The 22,896-nt window shown below is 43.2% G+C and overlaps 1 protein-coding gene across 2 annotated transcripts in view; it reads left to right on the forward strand.

Annotated features, from left to right (window-relative positions):
* The window catches only part of smad4 (SMAD family member 4), a 118,685-nt gene extending 106,617 nt beyond the window's left edge, over window positions 1–12,068 (forward strand). For both annotated transcript variants that reach the window (XM_038790520.1, XM_038790519.1), the window contains exons 11-12: window positions 2,759–2,897; window positions 8,468–12,068. In XM_038790520.1, the coding sequence (XP_038646448.1) occupies window positions 2,759–2,897; window positions 8,468–8,679 (351 nt within the window). In that variant the 3' untranslated portion in view covers window positions 8,680–12,068. The remainder of the gene's footprint in view (window positions 1–2,758; window positions 2,898–8,467) is intronic.
* Window positions 12,069–22,896: the final 10,828 nt, after the last annotated feature.

The following is a 22,896-nucleotide window of genomic DNA, read 5'->3' on the forward strand; positions in this document are numbered from 1 at the left end:
GTGTAGTGAGGCAGTGGGAAAGGTAACACTGACAAAGGAGAGTACTTGCAGGCACGGAGTTGGGTTGAAGTATGTATACATATGTAAATGGGGACCAGACGGAATGGCAGTCTTGGGGATCTCCAAGGAGATCGGAGGTCCCCAGCTGCATGCCCTTTGGGCAGGGTGTGACCTTGCACTGCTGGTGCCACCTGATACCTTGGCAGTGCCAGTCTGGCACCTTGGTCGTGCCATTTGGGTGCCAGCCTTACACTGCCGAGGTCTTCAGATGGCACTGCGAATTTGTCACGCTGGCAATTTGTTGCGCATGCTCGATTGGGTCGGGGTTGCCCGACGCGGGTCTTTGGGGGGGGGGGAGTCGTATTTGGGGGCCACGGAGATCTAGATGCCATTTAACAATGGCATCCCGATCTCTTGCTACAATGGGGAGTTCCGACTAGCGGGGCTCCCAATTATAAAAAGAACGGGACTATGTGTGGCCTCTGCCACGTGTTCCCCGTTCAGGCCCCTTATTCAACACGAGTCGCATTGAATGGCCATGTGTTTCTTGGCACTGAGAGTGCAGGAAACACGCTCTAAGTGTGCTCGCTTTGGGACTTTGTTCCCCTTTGGGAAGATTGCGCACCTAAGATCTTGAGGACTTGACAGGGTGGTCCTGGAGAGTATGTTTCCTCTTGTGGCAGGATCCAGAATTAGGGGTCTCTGTTTAAAAATAAGCGGTCGCTCATTTAAGACAGATGAGTAGAATTTTTTCTCCGAGGAAAGTGAGTCTTTGTAATTCACTTCTCAAGGGGCAGTGGAAGCAGAGCCTTTGTTTTTGAGGCAGAGACAGATAGATTTTTGATAGTTAAGGGAGTGAAAAGTTATCGGGGATGGTGGAAGGTTACAATTAGATCATACATGGTCTTGTTCAATGGTAGAGAAGGGCCAAATGCCTACTCCTAATTTGTATGTTCTTGTGAATGGCCTCTTTATGTTGAATCAGTCTACGACACTAGACTAGGAGAAAAGATGGCAAATGACAAAAATTGGCTGGGCAAATGAGTTACAAAGGAAAGAAACTCATTAGTTTGCTGTCACCTGAGATTTGTCATGCAGCTAGTCTTGAGACAAAAGCAGTGCTTTTCCATCTGGATGGAAAAGACTGCTTGACTAAGTCGGAGCAATTTTTCCATTTTTGTAGCAACAACTCGACTGTAAGAAGAGAGCCAAGGATCCAAATTTTGGTGCGTCTGTCAGATCCAACTTTTAGTTCTTTTGGTGGCCTAGTTAGCTTGGAGATACACCCTTTAAATCTTTTGTACTGCCATTACTGTGGTTTTCTGCAAAAGTTTGGTCTTGGCTTTGACCCAGCTACAGTGGCTATCCACCTCCACTATGTAATGTCAGTGTCTACTGCTCTGCATCAATTGGCAAGCAACATTAAATCACAAAATGTCATCGGAAATGGCTGGTGCCAGTGCCTTAGAAGCAGCATTGACCGGTTGATCATTGATTGTTGTGCTGCTTTGCATGTTCTGTATTGTACACACCAGACTGCTTTTGTTAGCCATGGTTAACATTACAGGTTGAGCATCCCTTTTCTGAAATGCTTGGGGCTGAGTGTGTATTGGATTTCAGAATATAAAGTGGTAATGCGCATGTCCAGCGGTTTGGCTTTGGGACCTGCATATTGTCCAGAATCCTCCCAGAACCTTGTGGGATTTCCCACTATTGATGTTACATCGGCACTTGAAAATAAGTGCGGATTTTGAAATTTTCTGGCTTTTGGAATTTTGGATAAGGGAATCATAGAATTTAGAGTGCAGAAGGAGGCCTTTCGGCCCATCGAGTCTGCACTGGCCCTTGGAAGGAGCATCCTACTTAAGCCCACGCCTCCACCCTAGCCCCATAACTCAATAACTCCACCTAACCTATTGGACACGAAGGGGCAATTTTGCATGGCCAATCCACCTAACCTGCACATCTTTGTGGGAGGAAACCGGAGCACCCGGAGGAAACCCACGCAGACACTGGGAGAAAGTGAAAACTACAAACAGCCCGAGGCCGGAATTGAACCCGGGTCCCTGGAGCACGGCAAGCAGTGCTACCTTGCCGTTCGTAATGCTCAACCTGTATAATGTACACAAGTGCATGACGTTCTCTTGTAAGACTATTGATTATGCAAAGTGGCAGATCAGCAGAAAGTTCTTTGAGAATGTTCTTTATTATTCTATCCTGAAGTAAAAGGATTTCCCATATATTTTTATTTTAAAGAAAGCAAGATTTTTACCTCTCAGCTGGGGTCATCAGACACTTGACACCTAAACATGACACTTTGCAGCTTATGACCACACCACTCACCCCCACTCATACAATTATACACTGAAAACAGTTTGTCTCAAGTTTTAGAATTGAATTGAAAACAACAACTGTGATCATTTCATGCTTTAAATAAAAAGCTTTTTTTTAAAAAATGATCCACAGCATGGCTCTGAGCTTTGGACTTGGTTCATTTAGTTCCCCATGTGGTGAATTCTGGACAATCTCTTAGCTGTTGTGATCCAAGAGTTTCCCCAGAGAAGTTGAATGTCCGTTATTTGAAGACTGCTCATGGATGCTTGAGCACAACATTACTACAGGTCTTGGAAGCAGTTTAATTGCTGATCCTGATAATTTGGGGTGGATGAGCTCCCATCTAAAGCAATATTGGAGATTTAAATTTACAAATGTGTTTTTCATTGAAGCAGTTTTAAAATCCATTTTGTTTGTGTTCCAGGTGTTTGATTTGCGTCAGTGTCACCGTCAAATGCAACAACAGGCTGCTACTGCTCAGGCTGCAGCCGCTGCCCAAGCAGCAGCTGTTGCTGGAAACATCCCTGGACCGGGTTCAGTGGGAGGCATTGCCCCAGCTATCAGTAAGTTACCATGCCTATTTGGATTCAGTATTTTGTGCAAAACATAACGTTGAGAAAATAGACGTTTTGCCTATCAACGCCCATTCTTTTAATGCCTTAACTTGTTCATTCTTCATTCAGCATTTCCTCAGATTACTAGGGTTCAACTGGCTTATCATTGTTTTGGGGCAGTGTTCTTTTTGATGTTCAATATTCATTTTATTTAATATGTCCATTGGGATTAGTCCATGAAGAGCTCCTTCCTGATTTGTGCAAATCCTAACATGCAATAAAGTTGTTTGTTCTCATGTTGGAACAATATTCTCTGTTCCTAAATACATCCCACATTTCTTGTGAGTTTTAACTTGAGTGTTTTCTTTTTCACTTGATGAAATTCTTGCATAATAGTTTGTGTTTTAGTTTACTTTTTCTATTTCTCATTATTCAAAAGTGAATCGTTTACCATCACGAACAGCACTATTATCTAGTTTACACCTCCGTTACACGCCTGTTGCTACCACCTTTCAAAGTGGCAAATGATTCTAGGTTGCAAATGGGATTTTGGTGTCACTTTCGGGAGTTGCTTCGGGAAGTTCACTCTGAAGGCTCTTTTATGGGCCAGGGTTTCGAGAATCCCGAAGTGTATCATGGAGTTCACCTGACCCACAACTTTTAATAGATTGTGGTATGGGGAGCACACGGCCCACTCTACAGGTATGGTACAGCAGAAATGGAAAAGCATTTTTTAATGGGGCAGCACGGTAGCATTGTGGATAGCACAATCGCTTCACAGCTCCAGGATCCCAGGTTCGATTCCGGCTTGGGTCACTGTCTGTGCGAAGTCTGCACATCCTCCTCGTATGTGCGTGGGTTTCCTCCGGGTACTCCGGTTTCCTCCCACAGTCCAAAGATGTGCAGGTTAGGTGGATTGGCCATGCTAAATTGCCCTTATTGTCCAAAATTGCCCTTAGTGTTGGGTGGGGTTACTGGGTTATGGGGATAGGGTGGAGGTGTTGACCTTGGGTAGGATGCTCTTTCCAAGAGCCGGTGCAGACTCGATGGGCCGAATGGCCTCCTTCTGCACCGTAAATTCTATGTAAAGCGGAACAATATTTATTCTATGAACTCAAGTTAACCTTTTTAAAACATACAGTGAACTTCTTAGCAACCATTAATTCAAATACAACCCCCAAAGACTACAACACTAAGTAAACCGTTAAGCTTTCCTTTTTAACATCCATACGACTTAAAAACAAAACCTTTATTTGAAGCACATCAGGTTAAAGTCACTACTGAAAACATTTATAATTCTGAATTCACCACATGATCAAGAGATAGCCTTTTGATGGCAGAGAAAACAGCAGTACACCTGCTTGGTCTGGCTTCAGCTCCAACACTGAAAACAAAAGTAAAACACACCCTGCAGTCTGCTCAAAAACGAAAGTAAAAAGCTGACAGACAGCCCAGTTTCACCCACTCTCTGACATCACTGTAGTAGTAAACACCCATTTCTTAAAGGTACTCTCACTACAGATATTTATATACACACCCATTTATAACACTAATTTCTTAAAGGTACTCTCACATGACAGCTTTGAGCCTAAGGATGTGAGGTCTTTTTTTTTGAGGATTGTTAACATGGCATCTATGATGGCCTGCGATCTTCACTGCTTTGATACGGCAATTATCCCCATACCCACCTCTTCGGTCTTTCTTACCGTGTGCATTTTCCGATGTCTAGATAAGTTTAGTGCCCCAGGCTATCAATGCTAGAGGAAAATAAGGACCATGTGTGTCAACTTCCAATTGTAAGGTTGTATTTCGTGAGTTAAAGATGTGACATTCTCAGTACAGCTACACTTCATTTATCACCTCTAAATCGTTCCCACAAACAATGACGTGCTGAACAAAAATCACTTTCCTACAAGAAAACATGTAATAATGTTGGGATATGTTGCTGACCTGTAATTATTGCATTAAAAGTCTATTAGCTGCCTTGAAGGAACCTTGCCAAATTTCCCCATACTAACTTCACTTCCCACTAACCTCCTACCTTCTGCTCATTGTTTCCCACTCCCGCTGCCTTCCTCTCGATCATCATACCCCATTCACTCTGTCACTCTCACTTCTGATTCCTTGTTCATAGTGAGGGCTTCGGAGAGGGGCAGGAAGCAGTGAGAGTTTGGAAGAGGGGAAATGGTGAGAGGGAAGGAGTGGGCAAGGGAGGCGGTTGGTTATTGGGAGGGTGCAGGCAAGGGAAGCAATGAGTGAGTGGACGTGGTAAGAGGGGACTGGATGTGGGAGGAGTACGGTGTACAGTATTGGTCACTTAAGGGCGGATATAAATCTGTGGAAGCAGTTCAGAGTAGTTTACCAGAATAAAACCTGGAATAGTCGAGTTGTCGTGTGAGGAAAAGTTGGACAGGCTGGGCTTGTATCCATTGGAGTTCAGAAGAGTGAGAGGCGAGGACTCTTGACAGGGTGTATGTTGAGAGAATATTTCCTCCTGTGGGATAATCTAGAACTGTTTGCCCACTTAAAATGAAGAAAAGGCAAAATTCTTTCTCTCAGAGGGCTGTCAGTCTTTGAAACTCTCTGCCTGAAAAGATGGTGGAAGCAGACTATTTGAATATTTCCAAGGAGGAGATGGATAAATTCTTGGGAAGCAAGGAGGTGATAGGTCATTGAGAGCAGGCGGAATGCAGATTTGAAGTTACTATCAGATCAGCCATGGCACAGTGGTCAGCACTATTGCCTCACAGCCCCGGGGACACGGGTTCGCTTCTGGCCTTGGGTAGCTGTCTGTGTGCAGTTTGCACATTCTCCCTGTGTTTGCGTGGGTTTCCTCTGGGTGCTCCATTTCCTCCCGCAGTCCAAAGATGTGCAGGTTAGGTGAGATTTTTGGTGTAGGGCAGGGAAGTGGGCCGAGATAGGGTGCTTTTTCAGATGGTCGGTGGAGACCCGATGGGTCGTATGGCCTCCTTCTGCACTGTAAGGATTCTCCGGATTCTATGACAGAGCAGGATCAATGGACTGAATGGCTTACTCCTGTTCCTTCACCTCTTGTTGAAGGATGGCTAGGCAGGCAGTGCGCCCTGCCTGCATCTCACTGTTCAGCCAATATTCAGTTCTGAATCCTGTTGAGAATGATGGTCGTTTTGGGGGGTGCATCCATAGGCAGGTCCACCGTGCCGGCTGCCTCAGCCAAACTGAGGAGGAACAGGAACATTGGGAAATAGTGACATAAGATTTGATTTTTTTTTGGGAGGAGCAGGCAGGCACTTTTCTGACTGTGGATGTAAATCCAGGATGATGTGTTGGCATCCCTGATGTCAGGGTCAAAATGTAATTGGGTGACTGCAGAGTCCATGAGGTGGACAGCCCGAGGCCTTGATCCATGTTGGTACCAATAGCATGGGTATTTGGCCCTGCAGGCAGCTAGGAGAGGATCTGGCAAGAAGGAACTCTAACATAGTAAATCTCTGGAATAAACCCAGTACCATAGGCTAGTGAGTATAGAAACAGCATGGAACAGATGAATGCATGGAGGAAGAGCTTCTAGATTCCAGCAATGTTGAGACCAATACAAAATAATGGGTTGCACCTGTTCAGAACCGGTACCAATATCCTGTTGGAGCAATTTGATAGTGTTATTTAGGAGCGTTTAAACTAACCTGGCAGAGCTTTAGGAAGCAGAAAATATTAGCAAGGAAAACAAGCACATAGAGTATTCAGAGAGGCAGATGGCGTTAAAGTAAGAAATAGCATGGGATCAGGTGGGGTCAGTGTAGGAGGAAATGAAATTAGGTCTAAATTAATTTACTGTGCATGTATGTGAATTCGTAGAGTGTGATAAATAAGGTGACTGATCTGTAGGTGCAGATAGACACAAGGAAATATGTTGCAGCCAGGACACAGTGGCTCGCTTGATTGGCACCCATTTGCCACCTTCAACACTCCCTCTATCATCATACAGCGCCAGCAATGTGTACCTTCAATAATACTTTCCAAACATATGAACTCTTACCACCAGAAGGACAAGACAAGCAGATGAATGGGAACATCACCACCTGCAAGTCCCTTCCAAGTCACATATCATCCGGTAAATGAGCATACCACCAGCGTCACAGACTTTATCAGCAAATGTGTGGACGACTGTGTGCCAAAGAAATCAGTATATATATTCCCAACCAGAAACCATGGCTTAATCTGGCGATTGACTCCCTACTGAAGGTCAGGTCTGAGGCGTTCAGGTCGAGCGACTCTGAGCTATACAAAAAATCCAAGTACAACCTCCGCAAAGCCATCCGGGATGCCAAGAGACAATATCAGACCAAGCTAGAGTCACAGACTAGCGTTACAGACTCTCGGCGGTTGTGGCAAGGCCTAAACAACATAACAGGCTACAAAGCGAAGCTGAGCAGTATCTTCGGCAGCAGCGCACCCCTCCCTGATGAACTCAATGCAATCTATGCGCGGTTCGAGCAGGAAACCATCAAACCTCTGTCGACTACCCCAGCAGCCCCGGACACACCCATACCCACCATCCCAGCTTACAAAGTTAGATCGGCCTTCCTGAAAGTGAACCCTCCAAAATTGACGGGTCTGGAAAGGGCCGTGGTCGTGCACTCCAGCCTGTGCGGACCCGTTGGCAGATGTGTTCGCGGACACCTTCAACCTCTCCCTACTCCATCCCGAGGTCCCCACCTGCTTCAAGAAAACCACCATCGTGCCGTTGGCCAAAGAAGAACCAGGCAACATGCCTCAATGACTACTGTCCGGTGGCCCTGACATCGATCGTAATGAAGTGCCTCGTGAGGTTGGTCATGAAGCACATCAACTCCATACTCCCAGGATGCCTCGATCCACTGCAATTCGCATACTGCCACAACTGGCCCACAGCAGATACTATCTTCCTGGCCCTACACTCATCCCTGGAGCATTTTAACAACAAGGACTCCTATGACAGACTCCTATTCATTGACTACAGCTCTGCCTTCATTGCCATAATCCCAGCGAAGCTCATATCAAAACTCCAAAACCGAGGACGTGGCTCCTCGTCCTGCAAATGGATCCTCGCCTTCTTGACCCATAGACCACAATCAGTAAGAATAAAAAACAACACCTCCACCGATCCACACCCCGTCTGATCGACAAATACCCCCAGCTCCTGACCAATATCCGACCTGACCATTGACTTGGGACTAGACCTATGCACCCTGTGGGTGGCACGGTAGCACAGTGGTAAGTACTGTTGCTTCACAGCGCCAGGGACGTGGGTTCGATTCCCGGTTTGGGCCACTGTCTATGTGGAATTCTTCCTCAGTGTACCTGAACAGGTGCAGGAATGTGGCGACTAAGGTATTTTCACAGTAACTTCATTGCAGTGTTAATGTAAGCCTACTTGTGACATTAATAAAGATTATTATTATTAGAGTTCAACACACAATTAAAATCGCCCCATGTATTGACCAACCTGATGTGCATCACCAGTTCTTTGTTTTTATTCTTAATAACCTGAGTCCCAATGTATTAACTATTCTGATGACTTTTAACTGAAGCTCTTGCATTAATCTATGTATCATTTTCAGGTTTGTCTGCTGCAGCTGGAATAGGAGTGGATGACTTGCGTCGTCTATGTATTCTCAGGATGAGTTTTGTTAAAGGGTGGGGACCTGACTACCCAAGGCAGAGCATCAAAGAAACCCCTTGCTGGATTGAAATTCACCTACATCGTGCCCTTCAGCTGCTGGATGAAGTACTTCACACCATGCCGATTGCAGAACCACAGCCACTGGACTGAGCTGCTCTGCAACAGTCATTGTCTTGCTTGGGTGGGAAGAAAGAAGGCTTGAGTTCAACCTTGTTAATAAACTGATATATTTTATCTTTGTTCAGCATATTCTTTCAGAACAAAATCTTTTTGGTAGGTATGCAAAAGTAAAATCAAACGGCAAAACTACTGTTTATTTTCTCTTGAAAGAAACCTCAGTATTCAAGCTTGTGTCTTTGCTCCTATGATGGTCCACCAGTGTGATTAATGGCCTGTATTTCTTATTACAGACTGCATTAGTTACCAATAATGGTTATCCTACATTCAAATGCTGTGAAAAATGCTTGATTTGGTGCTGCAAAAGGGTATTCAGATCATTCAGCTAGCCACTTTTCTCCAAGCTCAAAGTTGAACTGGGAGGATGGGGGAAATGTGGGAACAATGAGGGTGTCATTGATTGAGTTCTGATAGTTTTGCTGATAGTACTTTGAAAACCTTAATAACTAATACCTCCATGTCAGAAAAGACTACTCATTGCAGGAGGGGGAAATTGTTTTCTGGTTTACAATTTAGAAATTTCCAGAACAGTCAAAAACTGGTCGGAAAAACAGATGGATGCCAACCTGTTGTTGAAAAAAGAATACATGCATTACAACAAAGTGGCCTCTTCAGCCACATTTACAGATCCAGGCTTTCTTTATTTGAAAAGAACACCTGATTTGCACTTTATTGAAAAAAAATTCTTTTTTATACTGCACCCTTGCGAGAGCTCCTCTATAGAGGGATGTTTGTATTGTACAGTTTGTTCATCACCTTTAATGGTGTAATTTGTTTCTTTATTTTTTCTTTACATTTCCTTTTTTTTTTGCATGAGGGTCTGGCCATTGTTTTAACATTGGCTGCTTTGGCCAAAGTTTTCAAATTACACACAGCTTATGACCAGAGACAGGAGGTTTAAGAAATGCTTGTTTCTGATCTGGGAGGAAGAAATTAAAAACCTTATATTTTTTTACAGAAATCCCGATCTTGTTATTAACACTAAAAAGGTGGATCATTTTTTTCTGTGCTATTCAGGCACAACTGATGCTGAAATATCGGTGTTTATTCCTTGACTCAATTTTCTCCCTGCCCAATTCTGCGTATAGCAAGTTAGGGGGTGACGAGGAAAAGGCGTTCTTTGTTATTTATGTTTCCTTTAAGGAATGCATTTTTTTGGATGACAATGAATTTAGTTAAGATTAACATCAAGGGTATTCTTGTAGTCCGATCAAATTTTATTTTACCCTGTCTGTTTTTAACACATTCTTATACTGCAGAAATGAAAGCTTGAGCTTTCTTTTTAACAGGCTGTTCTACGGTTTATTCCTTGGCTTAGGTAATATTATTGGTACCAAAATGCATCTTATTTGACATCATATGAAATTACTTCCACCATTATTACCAGCAGTGTTATAGAGTGCAAATGCTCTCACCAGATGGAACCTAAATTTGGATGGTCAAAATCTGCAATTGTACTGTTGAATCTTTTCACAGTGCAGGTGGACATTGTACAAAAGTTTCATATGATTAGCATTATTTACTTGATCCACGTTGGAGGAGAGTGAGGATGCACCCAAAACAAGTGTGCCTGTGAACATTTCATATCTTGAAATCCTCATTTAGGAGCATTATTGTATTTACTGCTCTCCACTGCATCTGCCGCTCGGTTTCTATGAAATGCATCGATGCCACAATTCCAGTTGAAACCAAATGTAAATTCAAGTGTACTTGTATGAAACAAATGTAATTTTTACAGGGGTTAATAAGGAAGAATGGGAGCCGCTAGTTTTTTTTAATTATTTGAATAACAAAACCAATTACTATGCCTTTGAAATGCTTGCCAGCCAGTTGGAAGGTCTGTATTGGAAATCTGACCACCTAGGAGTGTAATGAATCATAACACCAGTACAGATTTGTCTCTTTTCATGTTCTTTAAATATTTTGAATCTGGATTGACTTCTGCTTTCTGATTATTAGCTGTTGTTTCATGTTGCAAGTGACATGCTGTTCTAAAGTTTTTAAGACTGTTTGCTGAAGGAGTGGGGAAATTACAGATATAAGCTTTTAGTTTTCTCTTTGCTGTGTATGTGTGTACATTTTGCAAATCTTTATACTATGCTTCAGCACCATTTGTAGAGACTGCTAGGAATCAAGTATTATTAGGGTAGTTAAGAACAGAAAAAGTATATGATAAAGATCTGAAATGCCTATCTAGGAATAGTTAAGATGGCCTTTTCTCTTACATTAAAGTTGCATTGGATTATGATATTTATTAAAACTAATGTGTAAGAGATTGTTAATTGACATTGCAAGAGTTAGGATGAAAAAGTTATCAATTCAAAGTAACTGAGTGCCTGTCTCGTGCAATTAAGAGATATTTTAATTCTTTGAATTGGGGGGAAATTTTTTGAATAAATCCTGCATTTTACATTGTGGATGTTTCAAAAACTATAATTTTCTTCCTGTACGTTTAAATTTAGTGATACTTTTCATTTTGAAATTCAGAAGCACTCAACTTTAAAACCTGATTTTTTAAAAATTAAGCTTCCAATTCCCCTTTCATGGCCTGAGTCAGTTTTTACTCAAGTCCTTTCAAAGTTTTAGATATTTTTCTAGTTCTCTTTGACAAAGAGAACTGATAGAAAATAGACATCGTAGACCTTTTGAATTATGATATAAAACAGGCTCAGAAAGGACTACTGAACTTCTAAGTCTAAAGAAGGGGAAAATAGGGCGGCACAGTGGTTAGCATTGTTGCCTCACAGCACCAAGGCCCCAGGTTTGATCCCAGCTCTGGTTCACTGTGTGGAGTTTTCACATTCTCCCTGTGTTTGCGTGGGTTTCGCCCCCGCAACCCAAAGATGTGCAGGGTAGGTGGATTGGCCACACTAAATTGTCCCTTAATTGAAAAAAAATTGAATTGGGTACTCTGAATTTATTTTTTAAAAAAGAAGGGGAAAATATAGCATCTGCGATATTATTCCTTTGTCGTAAAAGATTGAGCAGAAGGGCTACGAGCCGACTGAGAATTTCATTTAGGAACAAACAGGGGAAACATGAAAACTGTTCATTGCAATCGGTATGTGAAAAATGCTGCCTGTTTCTATTGATCAATTAAATGTTAACCAAACTTAAGACCAAACAAATTATTGAAAGTTATGGTGTTACAGTAGCAAGATGTTAACATTGAGAAACATTGTGAATCAGGCATTCTGACGTCTGTTGTTTGATTATTGGAATGGCATTGACTCCATGTGGTAGCAATGGAAATCTGGAATACAACAACTTTGGCAAAATGTCACCAGATGTTCTAACTAGAACATGTAATGTATGCATTTTATCTTTTAAGCAATTAGTATAAATAAAATGTTCGCAAAGTATACTATTTCCTCCTTTATTTTAACAACCTAACTTGGTTATCTAAAAAAAAACTAACTCTGTAAATCTGTTCCAACTGAAGCATTGTAAATCTTTTCCCAAATGTTGTAGCCTGATTCAATTATGTTCTGCAGGTGTAGACTGTAAAAAAAAACTGCAGATGCAGCATGTCTTTCTGGATGTGCTTGATTTGCATTGGCTCAGTTAATAGATCCAAGTCATGTGTTCCTGAATGCTGATGTTATTTTTCTTCTAAGTTTGAAGTGTACGTAAAGATACATAAACAGCCCATTCATTCATTGTAACTTTTAAAAAACCAGAACTAATTCTACATATTGAACTGAGATGTGATGCAGGGACTTATTGTCTGACTCAGGCAGGCTGACTTTTTACTATGCTTCTAGTGAAGTGTTTTAAGTGTGTAACATGTACAAAGGACCTCATTATGATAGACTTATAGGAATTTGCTATATGTTATCAACAATTGAAGTTTCATCCTTAATGGAGCTTAAAACAACATTCAGTTGGGGAATATTTGAACATTTCACCACTTTTTGAGAAACTCAACTGACAACTTAATAGATCCATCTTCTAGGTTGTGCTTACACATTGATTAATAAATTGCCCCTTCGTGTCCAAAATGTTGGGTGAGATGGTGGGTGAGGGCATGGGCTTGGATTGGATACCCTTTCCAAGGGCCAGTGCAGACCTGATGGGCCTTCTGCACTTCAGGGATCCTATGATAAAGAGAGGAGGAAGCTCAATTTACACATGTGGAAGTCGGGAGGAGGTTCATATTCTGACATGAACCGGCTGGGCTAAATAGCACGTTTCTGTGCTGTAAATACGATCTTGAGGGTGTTTGGAGGAACCACTTGCACATTCCTATAATTTATGTTCTAATGATTTGTTCCCTATCGAGGCCACCCTGCATGCCAAAATTTTGCGAGTACAAGTCTAGACAATATTTTTTTTAAGTCTCCAGAGCGATATTGTCCATCCATACCATCTTGGGATATCTTTGTGCGTGTTTTCTAGATGTTTTGTCTTGGCATTAACTTTCTTCCCAAACACTCTTGATGTTCACCTCACATGGCGAAAGTATGTCAGCTTCCTTGATGTCACTGCCTGAAACAAGTTGTTCTGAACACCAACTTTCCCAAGCGACCACTCGTTTTCTGCATGGCCATCCATAAACACATAATATCCATCTGAGTCCTTTCATTTCAAATGCTCTTATTTGAGCCTGATCACTTTTTTTTCATTGCCCAGCTTTCACAATGACACATTGCCACTGGCCACACAAGGGCTTGCTGAAGACAAATTTTCATTGCAATGAAGGTGCTGTGGCTTCATATACTGTTAAGCGAGTTCACAAAACCATGACCCTTGTTAATTCCGGTCCAAATTTCTTTGGTAGATTCTGCTTCTATGATGAGTCACTCACGGTAGTAGAAGGTAATAGGCCTGTTCAAGCTGAACTCCATTAATTGGAATCTTGCAAATCTTTCCATTCATCCCCATCACCTTTGTCTTGTCAATGTTGTTAGTAGCCTACTTAAAATATAAGACTGGACAGTTGAGGTCAGTTGGTTTGAAAAGCGATCATGGAAGAAAGACAGACTTGTATAGAACCCTTCAAGACCACAGGATGCTCCAAAGCACTTTATGAATATACAAAATAAGAGCATAAGTAGACCATTTGGCCCCATGAGCCTGGGCTGCCATTTCACACTCCCAAGTACCCCTGATAATATTTGATTATTTTTCCTAACAAGAATCTATGCCTGCAACTTAAAAATATTCAGTGATCCCGTCTCCTCCACCTTCCAAGGCAGACCGTTCCAAAGTCACGCAACCCTCTGCGAAAGCATTCTCATCTCTACTCCCATCTACTAGATTTTTGCTCACTCACTCAAGCTGCCTATATCTGTCTGCAACCTCCTTATGAACACTTCACAACATACTTAAGTACCTATCTTTGTGTTGTCGACAATTTGGCTACCGTGCCTTCACCCCCTTCATCTAAGTAGTCATTGATACAAATGGTAAAAAGTTGAGGCCCCAGCACAGACACCCACGGGAATCCACTCACCACGTCCTGCCTATCAGACAGACCCATTTATACATACTCTGACTGGCTGGCAGAAACAATCTTGTATTCATGTTATATCACCCCGTACACCATGAGCCTTTATTTTCTGCAATAACATTTGATGTGGCACTTAATTAAATGCCTTCTGGAAATTGAAGTACTGTAGGACTATAATCTCCCCTTAATTCACAGCGCAAGTTACTACATCAAAGAACTTCCATAAATTGGTTACACATGATTTCCCTTTAATAAAATGATGTAAACTCTGACTGATTATCATGTTTCTCTTTACAGTGCCCAGCTCTAACCTCCATAATTGATTCTGCACCTTCCCCACGATAGACGTCAAGCTAGCTGGCCTATAGTTTCCTGTTTTCTGAGTCCCTTGAATAGAGGAGTCACATTTGCTATTTCCCAGTCCGATGGAACCTTTCCAGAATCTAGGGATTTTTGGAAAATTACCACTAATACATCTACTATCTCGTTAACAACCCCTTTTTAAAATCCTAGGATGAAGCCATCAGGACCAGACTTTTCAGCCTGCAGCTCCATCTGTTTTCTCAGGTATTCCATATCCCTCCACATTGTCACTCACGAGAGGAGCAACACGCACTAACACTCTCCCTTTTTAAATACCTGTAGAAACTCGCACTGTCAGTTTTTACATTCCTAACTAGCTTCCTCTCATACTTGAAATTTCTTTCTTCTGAGTAACCTTTTAGTCATTCTCTGCTTTCTTTATGGCCTACTCCTAGTTTCCATTCTGAAAAACTATCTGTCCTACCACACATCTTTGAATAGTTATATATTTCCTCCTTCAGTTTAAAACTCCTTAACTTTAGTTAACCCTTAAAAACAATTTTATAGTAAGATATTCTTATTGAGTCTTCTGAAATAGTCTCCCACTGCTTGTCCATTAATCTTTCCCCTAGCCTCGTATCCCAGATCCCTTCAGCTAGCTCAGCTTTCATGCTCCCATAATTGTCCCTAATTTAAGTTTAAAATTCTAGTCTTAGACCCTTTTCCCTTTCAAACTGAATGTAAAATTCAATCGTGGGTGCTGCTACCTAGGGGAGCCTTTACTCTGAGGTAATAAATCAATCCTGTCTTATTACACACCAAGAGGTAGATTCTATGCTGCCGGCAGCAATGTTCCCGAAACACCGGTGAATTGAGCATTGGCCTGATGCTCTGGTCGCCTGTTGGTAGCAACAGCGAGCTATATGCCCAGTGCTGGCGTGAAGATGCAAATTGGTCACTTGCACCCATTTAACTGGATGGAAGCTCAATTACTCAGACAGCTAGGATGCTCCAGGCCTCTCAGCTGGAGTTCATGCGGGCATGGATTGGTGAAGGTACTTTTTAATATTTTTTAATTTTTCCAATTAAGGAGCAATTTGATGTGGCCAATCCACCTGCCCTGCACATCTTTTCAGTTGTGGGGCAAAGCCCCAAGCAGACGGCGAGAATGTGAAAACCACATGGACAGTTATCCGTGATCGAACTCAGGTCCTCAGCACCGTGAGGCAGCAGTGCTAACCACTGCACCACCGTGCCGCAGGTATTTTCAAGATTGGCCCTGACATTAGACACCACGGTGGGTCAAGTGTATAATGGAGGTGCCCCCCCACAATGCAATGCAAATCCTGCCCGCTGCCTGACAGTCAAGCTCCATCAGACCCGTTGAAAGAGACCACGCATCAGATACGCAACAGGGACCGCCCCCACCCACCAGAGACCCCTGCCCGAAAGCTGAAGAGCAGTCCAGGCAGTAGGCCAAATAATTAATGCATTTTCACTTATCCTTTCTCAGCATCTACATACGTATTCAAAGCAGCAGCAGTTACAAGTATCCGAGGCGTATTTGAAAGCCCAGTCCAATTCAAAGGGCTTGAAGTCCCTTGACAAGTGGTTGAAATGCAGATCTTCCATTCAATTTCACACACAAATACATTGCATTTACCAGTAATTGACAGTTTTATTACTCCAGGGACAGCTCTTGCTGGTGCTACCCTCCACCCATAAATTTGCATGGAAAAGGAGAGGGAATCGCTCCTGGATGCTGCTCCTAGTGCCAGTGGAGACCAGGAGCGATTCCACTCCGGTAGGAGCACTTACTCTCCAGAATGGAGAATCCAGCCCCAAGTCTAATATAAACCTGCCCTCTGGCTGGTTCCAGAAGGTACTGCTCCAAGAAACTATCTCAAAAGCATTCTGTGAACATCCAGGCTACTGCCAATCTGACTTTTCCAGTTTATATGCAAGTCAAAATCACACATAATTATTGCTGTCCCTTTACCTCACGTGCCCAATATTTCTTCTTGTATATTTGTACTACATTGTGGGTACTGCTAGGGTCCTGTAGACCACTAGCATTGGTGACTTCTTTCTGGGACTACTACTCATCTCCACCCAAACTAATTCTGCATCCTAATGTCTTGAACCAAGGTCATCTCTTGACTATTGCACCAACTAACGGCTATCATATTTACTTACTTCAATGTGTTATCAATTCATTTACTTTGTTATGAATGTGATGCACATTCAGATGCAGAGAGTTTATGTTTTGTTTTATGTTTGTTATTTTTGTAATATCTCACCGTAACTGTTGGTGTATTCTTGGATTTTAGCTCTCTGACCTTTCCTGCTACGATCCTCATTTTCCATATTCCTATTATGCTCTCCTGCCTTGAATCTGCCCATTGATTTGCTATATCTACTCAAGTTTGACCCTCATTCCACACACACACCCCCCGCCCCAACTTGTTAGTTTAGAGACTTCTCTAGTTATGCAGCTCGCTGGAACATCTGTCCCAGCATGGCCCAGGTGTAGACTATCCCAATGGTACAGCCCCCCATTTTCTCCAGTACTGATACCAGTGACCCATGAACCAGCTACTCAAGTAGTGTTGGAATTTAAGTCACTGTTGTAATGTAGGAAACTCAAAGCTAATTTGAGTTCCGCAAACTGCCACAAACAACAATGTGGTAATGACCAGATAATTTGTTTTTGTGATGTTGATTGAGGGATAAATATTGACCAGACACGGGGCAAAATCTCCTGCTCTTCGATGAAAATGTGCACTGGGATCCTTTCCATACAGCAGAGAAGGGTAGGCAGAGCCTTCCTTTGAAAAAGATCCAAAGGTATATTTTAAAAATAAAAATTAATGTAAAATAAATTAATCCTATATATTCATCCATCATTCTGTTTAATTATACATACCAAAAGGGAAATTGTATCTGGAGCACTGACAATTGGATCTGGGACTCTGGAGACACTTTAAGGATTCATAACTTATTTAAAGTATACTGTACTAAATTGCATTTGTAATTAAGATTTCACCTGCCGTACAGTAAGATGAAGTTTAGTTAATCATTCCAAATCATTGCAGCACTACAGTATTTATACTGTAAATTGTTCAATGTTGCTTTGTTAGATTGAGTGTGAAGGAGGTCGGTATCTTTTTGAAGGGGCTAGGAGGAGTGCAAAGCAGGTCAAGGACCTGGAATAGACGTGTTTGCAATGCCCCATTCCATTACGTAGGTACACACAGTGAGGGGAATAGAAAAAAAAAGTTTTAAAATTATGTATAGTAATAGTAAAATAACGACAGAAATGAATGTTAATGCCTGCAATTATCTGAGTCCAGAGTGAAATTCTTTCACATGGCAAAGAGTTCAGCTGGCTGTAGACCGGACTGTCGAGTTCTTATTGCTGATACAACAAGGTGAAGTTGATAGACAGACTGGGTCAATTCTGCAGCAATGGTAGGAAATCGTCCAGCAGAGACAGACTACAAGCAGCAGGCCATTGTTCATCCTGGAATCCTAGTACTTGATGTTCACTGGTTTTATGTTGGAACAGCAGACAGAGGATTTTCTCAGATCGCAAATTGGTGTAGAGATTTCAAAATGGTCACTCGAGTCATGTGACCTTTCTCCACAACGATTTCAAAATGAATATTTAGTGTCTGGTACTGACTTTAGGACTGTTATGTCAGCCAATAGCTTCTCAAAGAGTGACCATCTGTATAGCAGTTCTTGTGTGAGGAAGCCATTGTTGGACTACGGGTGGCGGGGGTGCACTGACCAGTCACATGAAAGGGATCTCCCCCAAGAGACTTCAATCTAGGTACTTTAGTGTATAAATTTAGAGTACCCAATTTTTTCTTTTCCCAATTAGGAGCAATTTAGCATGGCCAATTCACCTACCCTACACATCTTTGGGTTGTGGGGGATGAGACCCATGCAGACACAGAGAATGTGCAAACTCCACACGGACAGTGACGCAAGGCTGGGATCGGTGCCATGAGGCAACAGTGCCAACCATTGCACCACCGTGCCATCCCTCAACGTTTGGTACTTTTGACCCGAAAATCGGTCGCTAATCGAACAACCTCCCCCTGCACCACCACTCACCCTGAAACATAAAACATCCGAAGAACTGCTCTCAAACCATCAGAAGCTGGTTTAGCACACTGGGCTAAATAGCTGGCTTACAAGGCAGCAGCGCGGGTTCAATTCCCGTACCGGCCTCGCTGAACAGGTGCCAGAATGTGAGGGACTAGGGGCTTTTCACAGTAACTTCATTGAAGCCTACTTGTGACAATAAGCGATTATTATTAAAGGGCCAAAAAGACAATAAGAACAGTAAGAGCCAGGAGGGGAAGATCGAGGCTGCAGACACAAGGAGCGCGTTAGAGCACGATAGACAAAGCGAGCCCAATCTGCGACGCAACCGCTGGACCTCTCCTCGACAGAATAATGATGGAGTTCCTGGCACAATAGTTCCTAAAACCTAGGAACTCCATTAAGGAGGACCTCATGGCGACGGTGAAGTCGACGATAGCAGAAGCCTTGGCCCCCTTTAGGGAGATGCTGAAGAAAACGTCGATTGAAGATGCAGGTGGTGATGGTGCGGGAATTAGAGAAGGCGGCAACTGAACAGAGTGATTGGATCACCTCATCCGAAGCAGAGGTGGCAAGGTAAGTGGTGACCCAGGGGTCGCTCAAGGGAAAGGTGAAGAACAGGAGAACAGGTCTCAGTGCCAGAACCTTAGGATTGTTGGACTGTCGGAGGGTACAGGGTAGAAAGCCAAAGGACCAACTGGCACAGATGTTAAGAAAGCTGATTGGGGGAGAGAATGTCCCCAAGCCCCCTGAGGTGGACAGAGCCGACAGGTCACTCTGGCAGAGGCCCAATGTAGGAGAGGCACCAAGGGTGATTATCATCAAGCTCCACCGATTCCAGGACAAGGAACGCAAGGCCCTGCAAACGGGAGAGGCACCAAGATGAGAAGGGGGCAGTGAGGAAGCAGAATGGGTGAATGAGTGGGTCTGGTGGATGGGGTGAGGGAGGATTTCAGATGGTGGAATGTTCTCCCGATATCATTGGCGGGGCGGGTGCAGACCATGATGATGACAATTCTCCTGAAGGTTTTGATGTTTTTCAGAATCTCCTGATTTTTGTGCCAGATCCTTTTTTGGGAGGCTAAAGGGAATGAGCATGGACCTAATATGGGTGGGGATGGCGCCCTGGATTCAGAAGGGTTTTCTGGCGAAGGATAGATGGAGGGACGTGGCTCTGTTGAACCTATTGAAGTATTACTGGGTGGTGAACGGCGAGATGGTGTGGAAATGGGTCTTGGAGAAGAGGTTGGTGTTAGGGCGGATGGACGAGGCATTGTGTAGGGGGACAAGTCTGAGGGCACTGCGGCTCCCCTTCGGTTTTCACCAGCTGAGTACTGCACAAGCCTGGTGGTGGTAGCACATTCAGGGTCTGGAATCAGTTCAGGCAGCATTTTAAGATGTAGGACATGTCTTTGTGGGCGCTGATCTGTAGCAATCGCAGATTTATCCCAGCAGGGATGGATGCAATGTAGAGGGTGTGAGAGCGGGTGGGGATTGAGAGATTTAGGGATTTGTTTGTGGAAAGTAGGTTTGCGGAGTTGGGAGAATTGGAAGAGAAGTTTTGAGTTGCCAAAGGGGAATGGGTTTCGGTTCTTACAGATTAGGGGTTTTGTTAAGAAGGAGCTAATTTAGCAATTAGGACCTTGTAAGGTAGAGATTCTTTTGTTTTAGTTGGCTAATTTTTTTTAAAATTTAGAGTATCCAATTATTTTTTCCAATTAAGGGGCAATTTAGCGTGGCCAATTCACCTAACCTGCACATCTTTTGGGTTGTGGGGGCGAAACCCACGCAGACACGGGGAGAATGTGCAAACTCCACACGGACAGTGACCCAGGGCCGGGATTCGAACCCGGGTCCTCAGCGCCGTAGGCAGCAATGCTAACCACTGTGCCACCGTGCTGCCCTTTAGTTGGCTGATTTGATAGCATTTGGATACCGCTATTTAGAGAGAAAGCAACTCTCACAGATCTGTTAGAAGACTAGAGGGATACTCTCTCGGCTTTTCTAGAAGAAAAGTCATACCATGGAGTAGTGGTTAAGAAAACAAGTGTAGAGATATGAAGAGCAGCTAGTTAAGGGAACAAGAGGAATGAAGAGAAATGTCCACAAGGTCTAGAGTTAAGTGAACAGAGATCAACATATGATTCAGCAGAATTCAAGGAAGAGTAAACGGAAGAGGGGCAGCATGGTAGCATGGTGGTTAGCATAAATGCTTCACAGCTCCAGGGTCCCAGGTTCAATTCCCGGCTGGGTCACTGTCTGTGTGGAGTCTGCACGTTCTCCCCGTGTGTGCGTGGGTTTCCTCCGGGTGCTCCGGTTTCCTCCCACAGTCCAAAGATGTGCGGGTGAGGTGGATTGGCCATGATAAATTGCCCTTAGTGTCCTAAAGAATAAGGTTAATGGGGGAGTTGTTGGGTTAAGGGTGTGGGTTTGAGTGGGGTGATCATTGCTCGGCACAACATCGAGGGCCGAAGGGCCTGTTCTGTGCTGTACTGTTCTAAATATCTAAATAAACAAAGTTTGTTGAGTGGAAGAGACAATTGAGTAACTAGATTTAAAGTGGACAGCAGACTCCAGAAACAAATGAAATGTGTGATTTAATGGAGTGTGAGAATCAAGAGTTGAAGCAATTGTGAGTATTTGCACAGCAGTCAAGACAAAGAAATCCTAAAGGGGAGGTGTAAAATCCTGGACTGGACTCGCTGTTAAAAGTGTCATTTGGAAAACCTGGTCTGGATTTCAGAATGCAAAAAGCGAAGGGAAAGCATATTATGAGAAAATATGTTTCTGGGAGTGGAGTTTAGTAACACTCATATGACGATCATCTGGGGGCATTCTGAGGAGACATCTACAGGCATTTACTTGGGGTTCTGGTTGGCAATCAGTAGCTAGTGGTGTCCCTCAGGGATCCGTGTTGGGCCCACAATTGTTCACAATTTACATAGATGATTTGGAGTTGGGGACCAAGGGCAATGTGTCCAAGTTTGCAGATGACACTAAGATGAGTGGTAAAGCGAAAAGTGCAGAGGATACTGGAAGTCTGCAGAGGGATTTGGATAGGTTAAGTGAATGGGCTCGGGTCTGGCAGATGGAATACAATGTTGACAAATGTGAGGTTATCCATTTTGGTAGGAATAACAGCAAACGGGATTATTATTTAAACGATAAAATATTAAAGCATGCCGCTGTTCAGAGAGACTTGGGTGTGCTAGTGCATGAGTCACAGAAGGTTGGTTTACAAGTGCAACAGGTGATTAAGAAGGCAAATGGAATTTTGTCCTTCATTGCTAGAGGGATGGAGTTTAAGACTAGGGAGGTTATGTTGCAATTGTATAAGGTGTTAGTGCGGCCACACCTGGAGTATTGTGTTCAGTTTTGGTCTCCTTACTTGAGAAAGGATGTACTGGCGCTGGAGGGTGTGCAGAGGAGATTCACTAGGTTAATCCCAGAGCTGAAGGGGTTGGAGTATGAGGAGAGGTTGAGTAGACTGGGACTGTACTCGTTGGAATTTAGAAGGATGAGGGGGGATCTTATAGAAACATTTAAAATTATGAAGGGAATAGATAGGATAGATGCGGGCAGGTTGTTTCCACTGGCGGGTGACAGCAGAACTAGGGGGCATAGCCTCAAAATAAGGGGAAGTAGATTTAGGACAGAGTTTAGGAGGAACTTCTTCACCCAAAGGGTTGTGAATCTATGGAATTCCTTGCCCAGTGAAGCAGTTGAGGCTCCTTCATTACATGTTTTTAAGGTAAAGATAGATAGTTTTTTGAAGAATAAAGGGATTAAGGGTTATGGTGTTCGGGCCGGAAAGTGGAGCTGAGTCCACAAAAGATCAGCCATGATCTAATTGAATGGCGGAGCAGGCTCGAGGGGCCAGATGGCCTACTCCTGCTCCTAGTTCTTATGTTCTTATGGTTCAGAGTAGAGAGTGTATTTACCCAGTCAACTTTTGTGCTTAAAAGGGACCATTTGTGTTGGTGAGACCATTGGAGATTAAGATGTCCTTTGTAAACCGTGTCAATAGTAAAAGCTGTATGTAAGTGCTAACATAATGGGGGGGGGGGGGGGGGGGGGGGGGGGGGGGGGGGGGGAGTAAAAGAGCATTGTATCATAATCCAATTTTTCATGTTTAATACTTTTTTTTCTTGTTAAAATGAATTAATGGTCCTGTGACTGTTTCTCCACATTTTATTAAAACTTATTAAAACAAGTAAGAGTTGCGGTCTTGTGAGCGAGGGTTCCAGTCTGGGATCTCTCTGTCCAGTTATAACATCAATTGGGATTGCAACAAAAGATAAATGTTTTTCATATCCTAAAGT

The sequence above is a fragment of the Scyliorhinus canicula genome, chromosome 3 (assembly GCF_902713615.1).
Source record: "Scyliorhinus canicula chromosome 3, sScyCan1.1, whole genome shotgun sequence".
NCBI classification, from domain to species: Eukaryota; Metazoa; Chordata; class Chondrichthyes; order Carcharhiniformes; family Scyliorhinidae; genus Scyliorhinus; species Scyliorhinus canicula.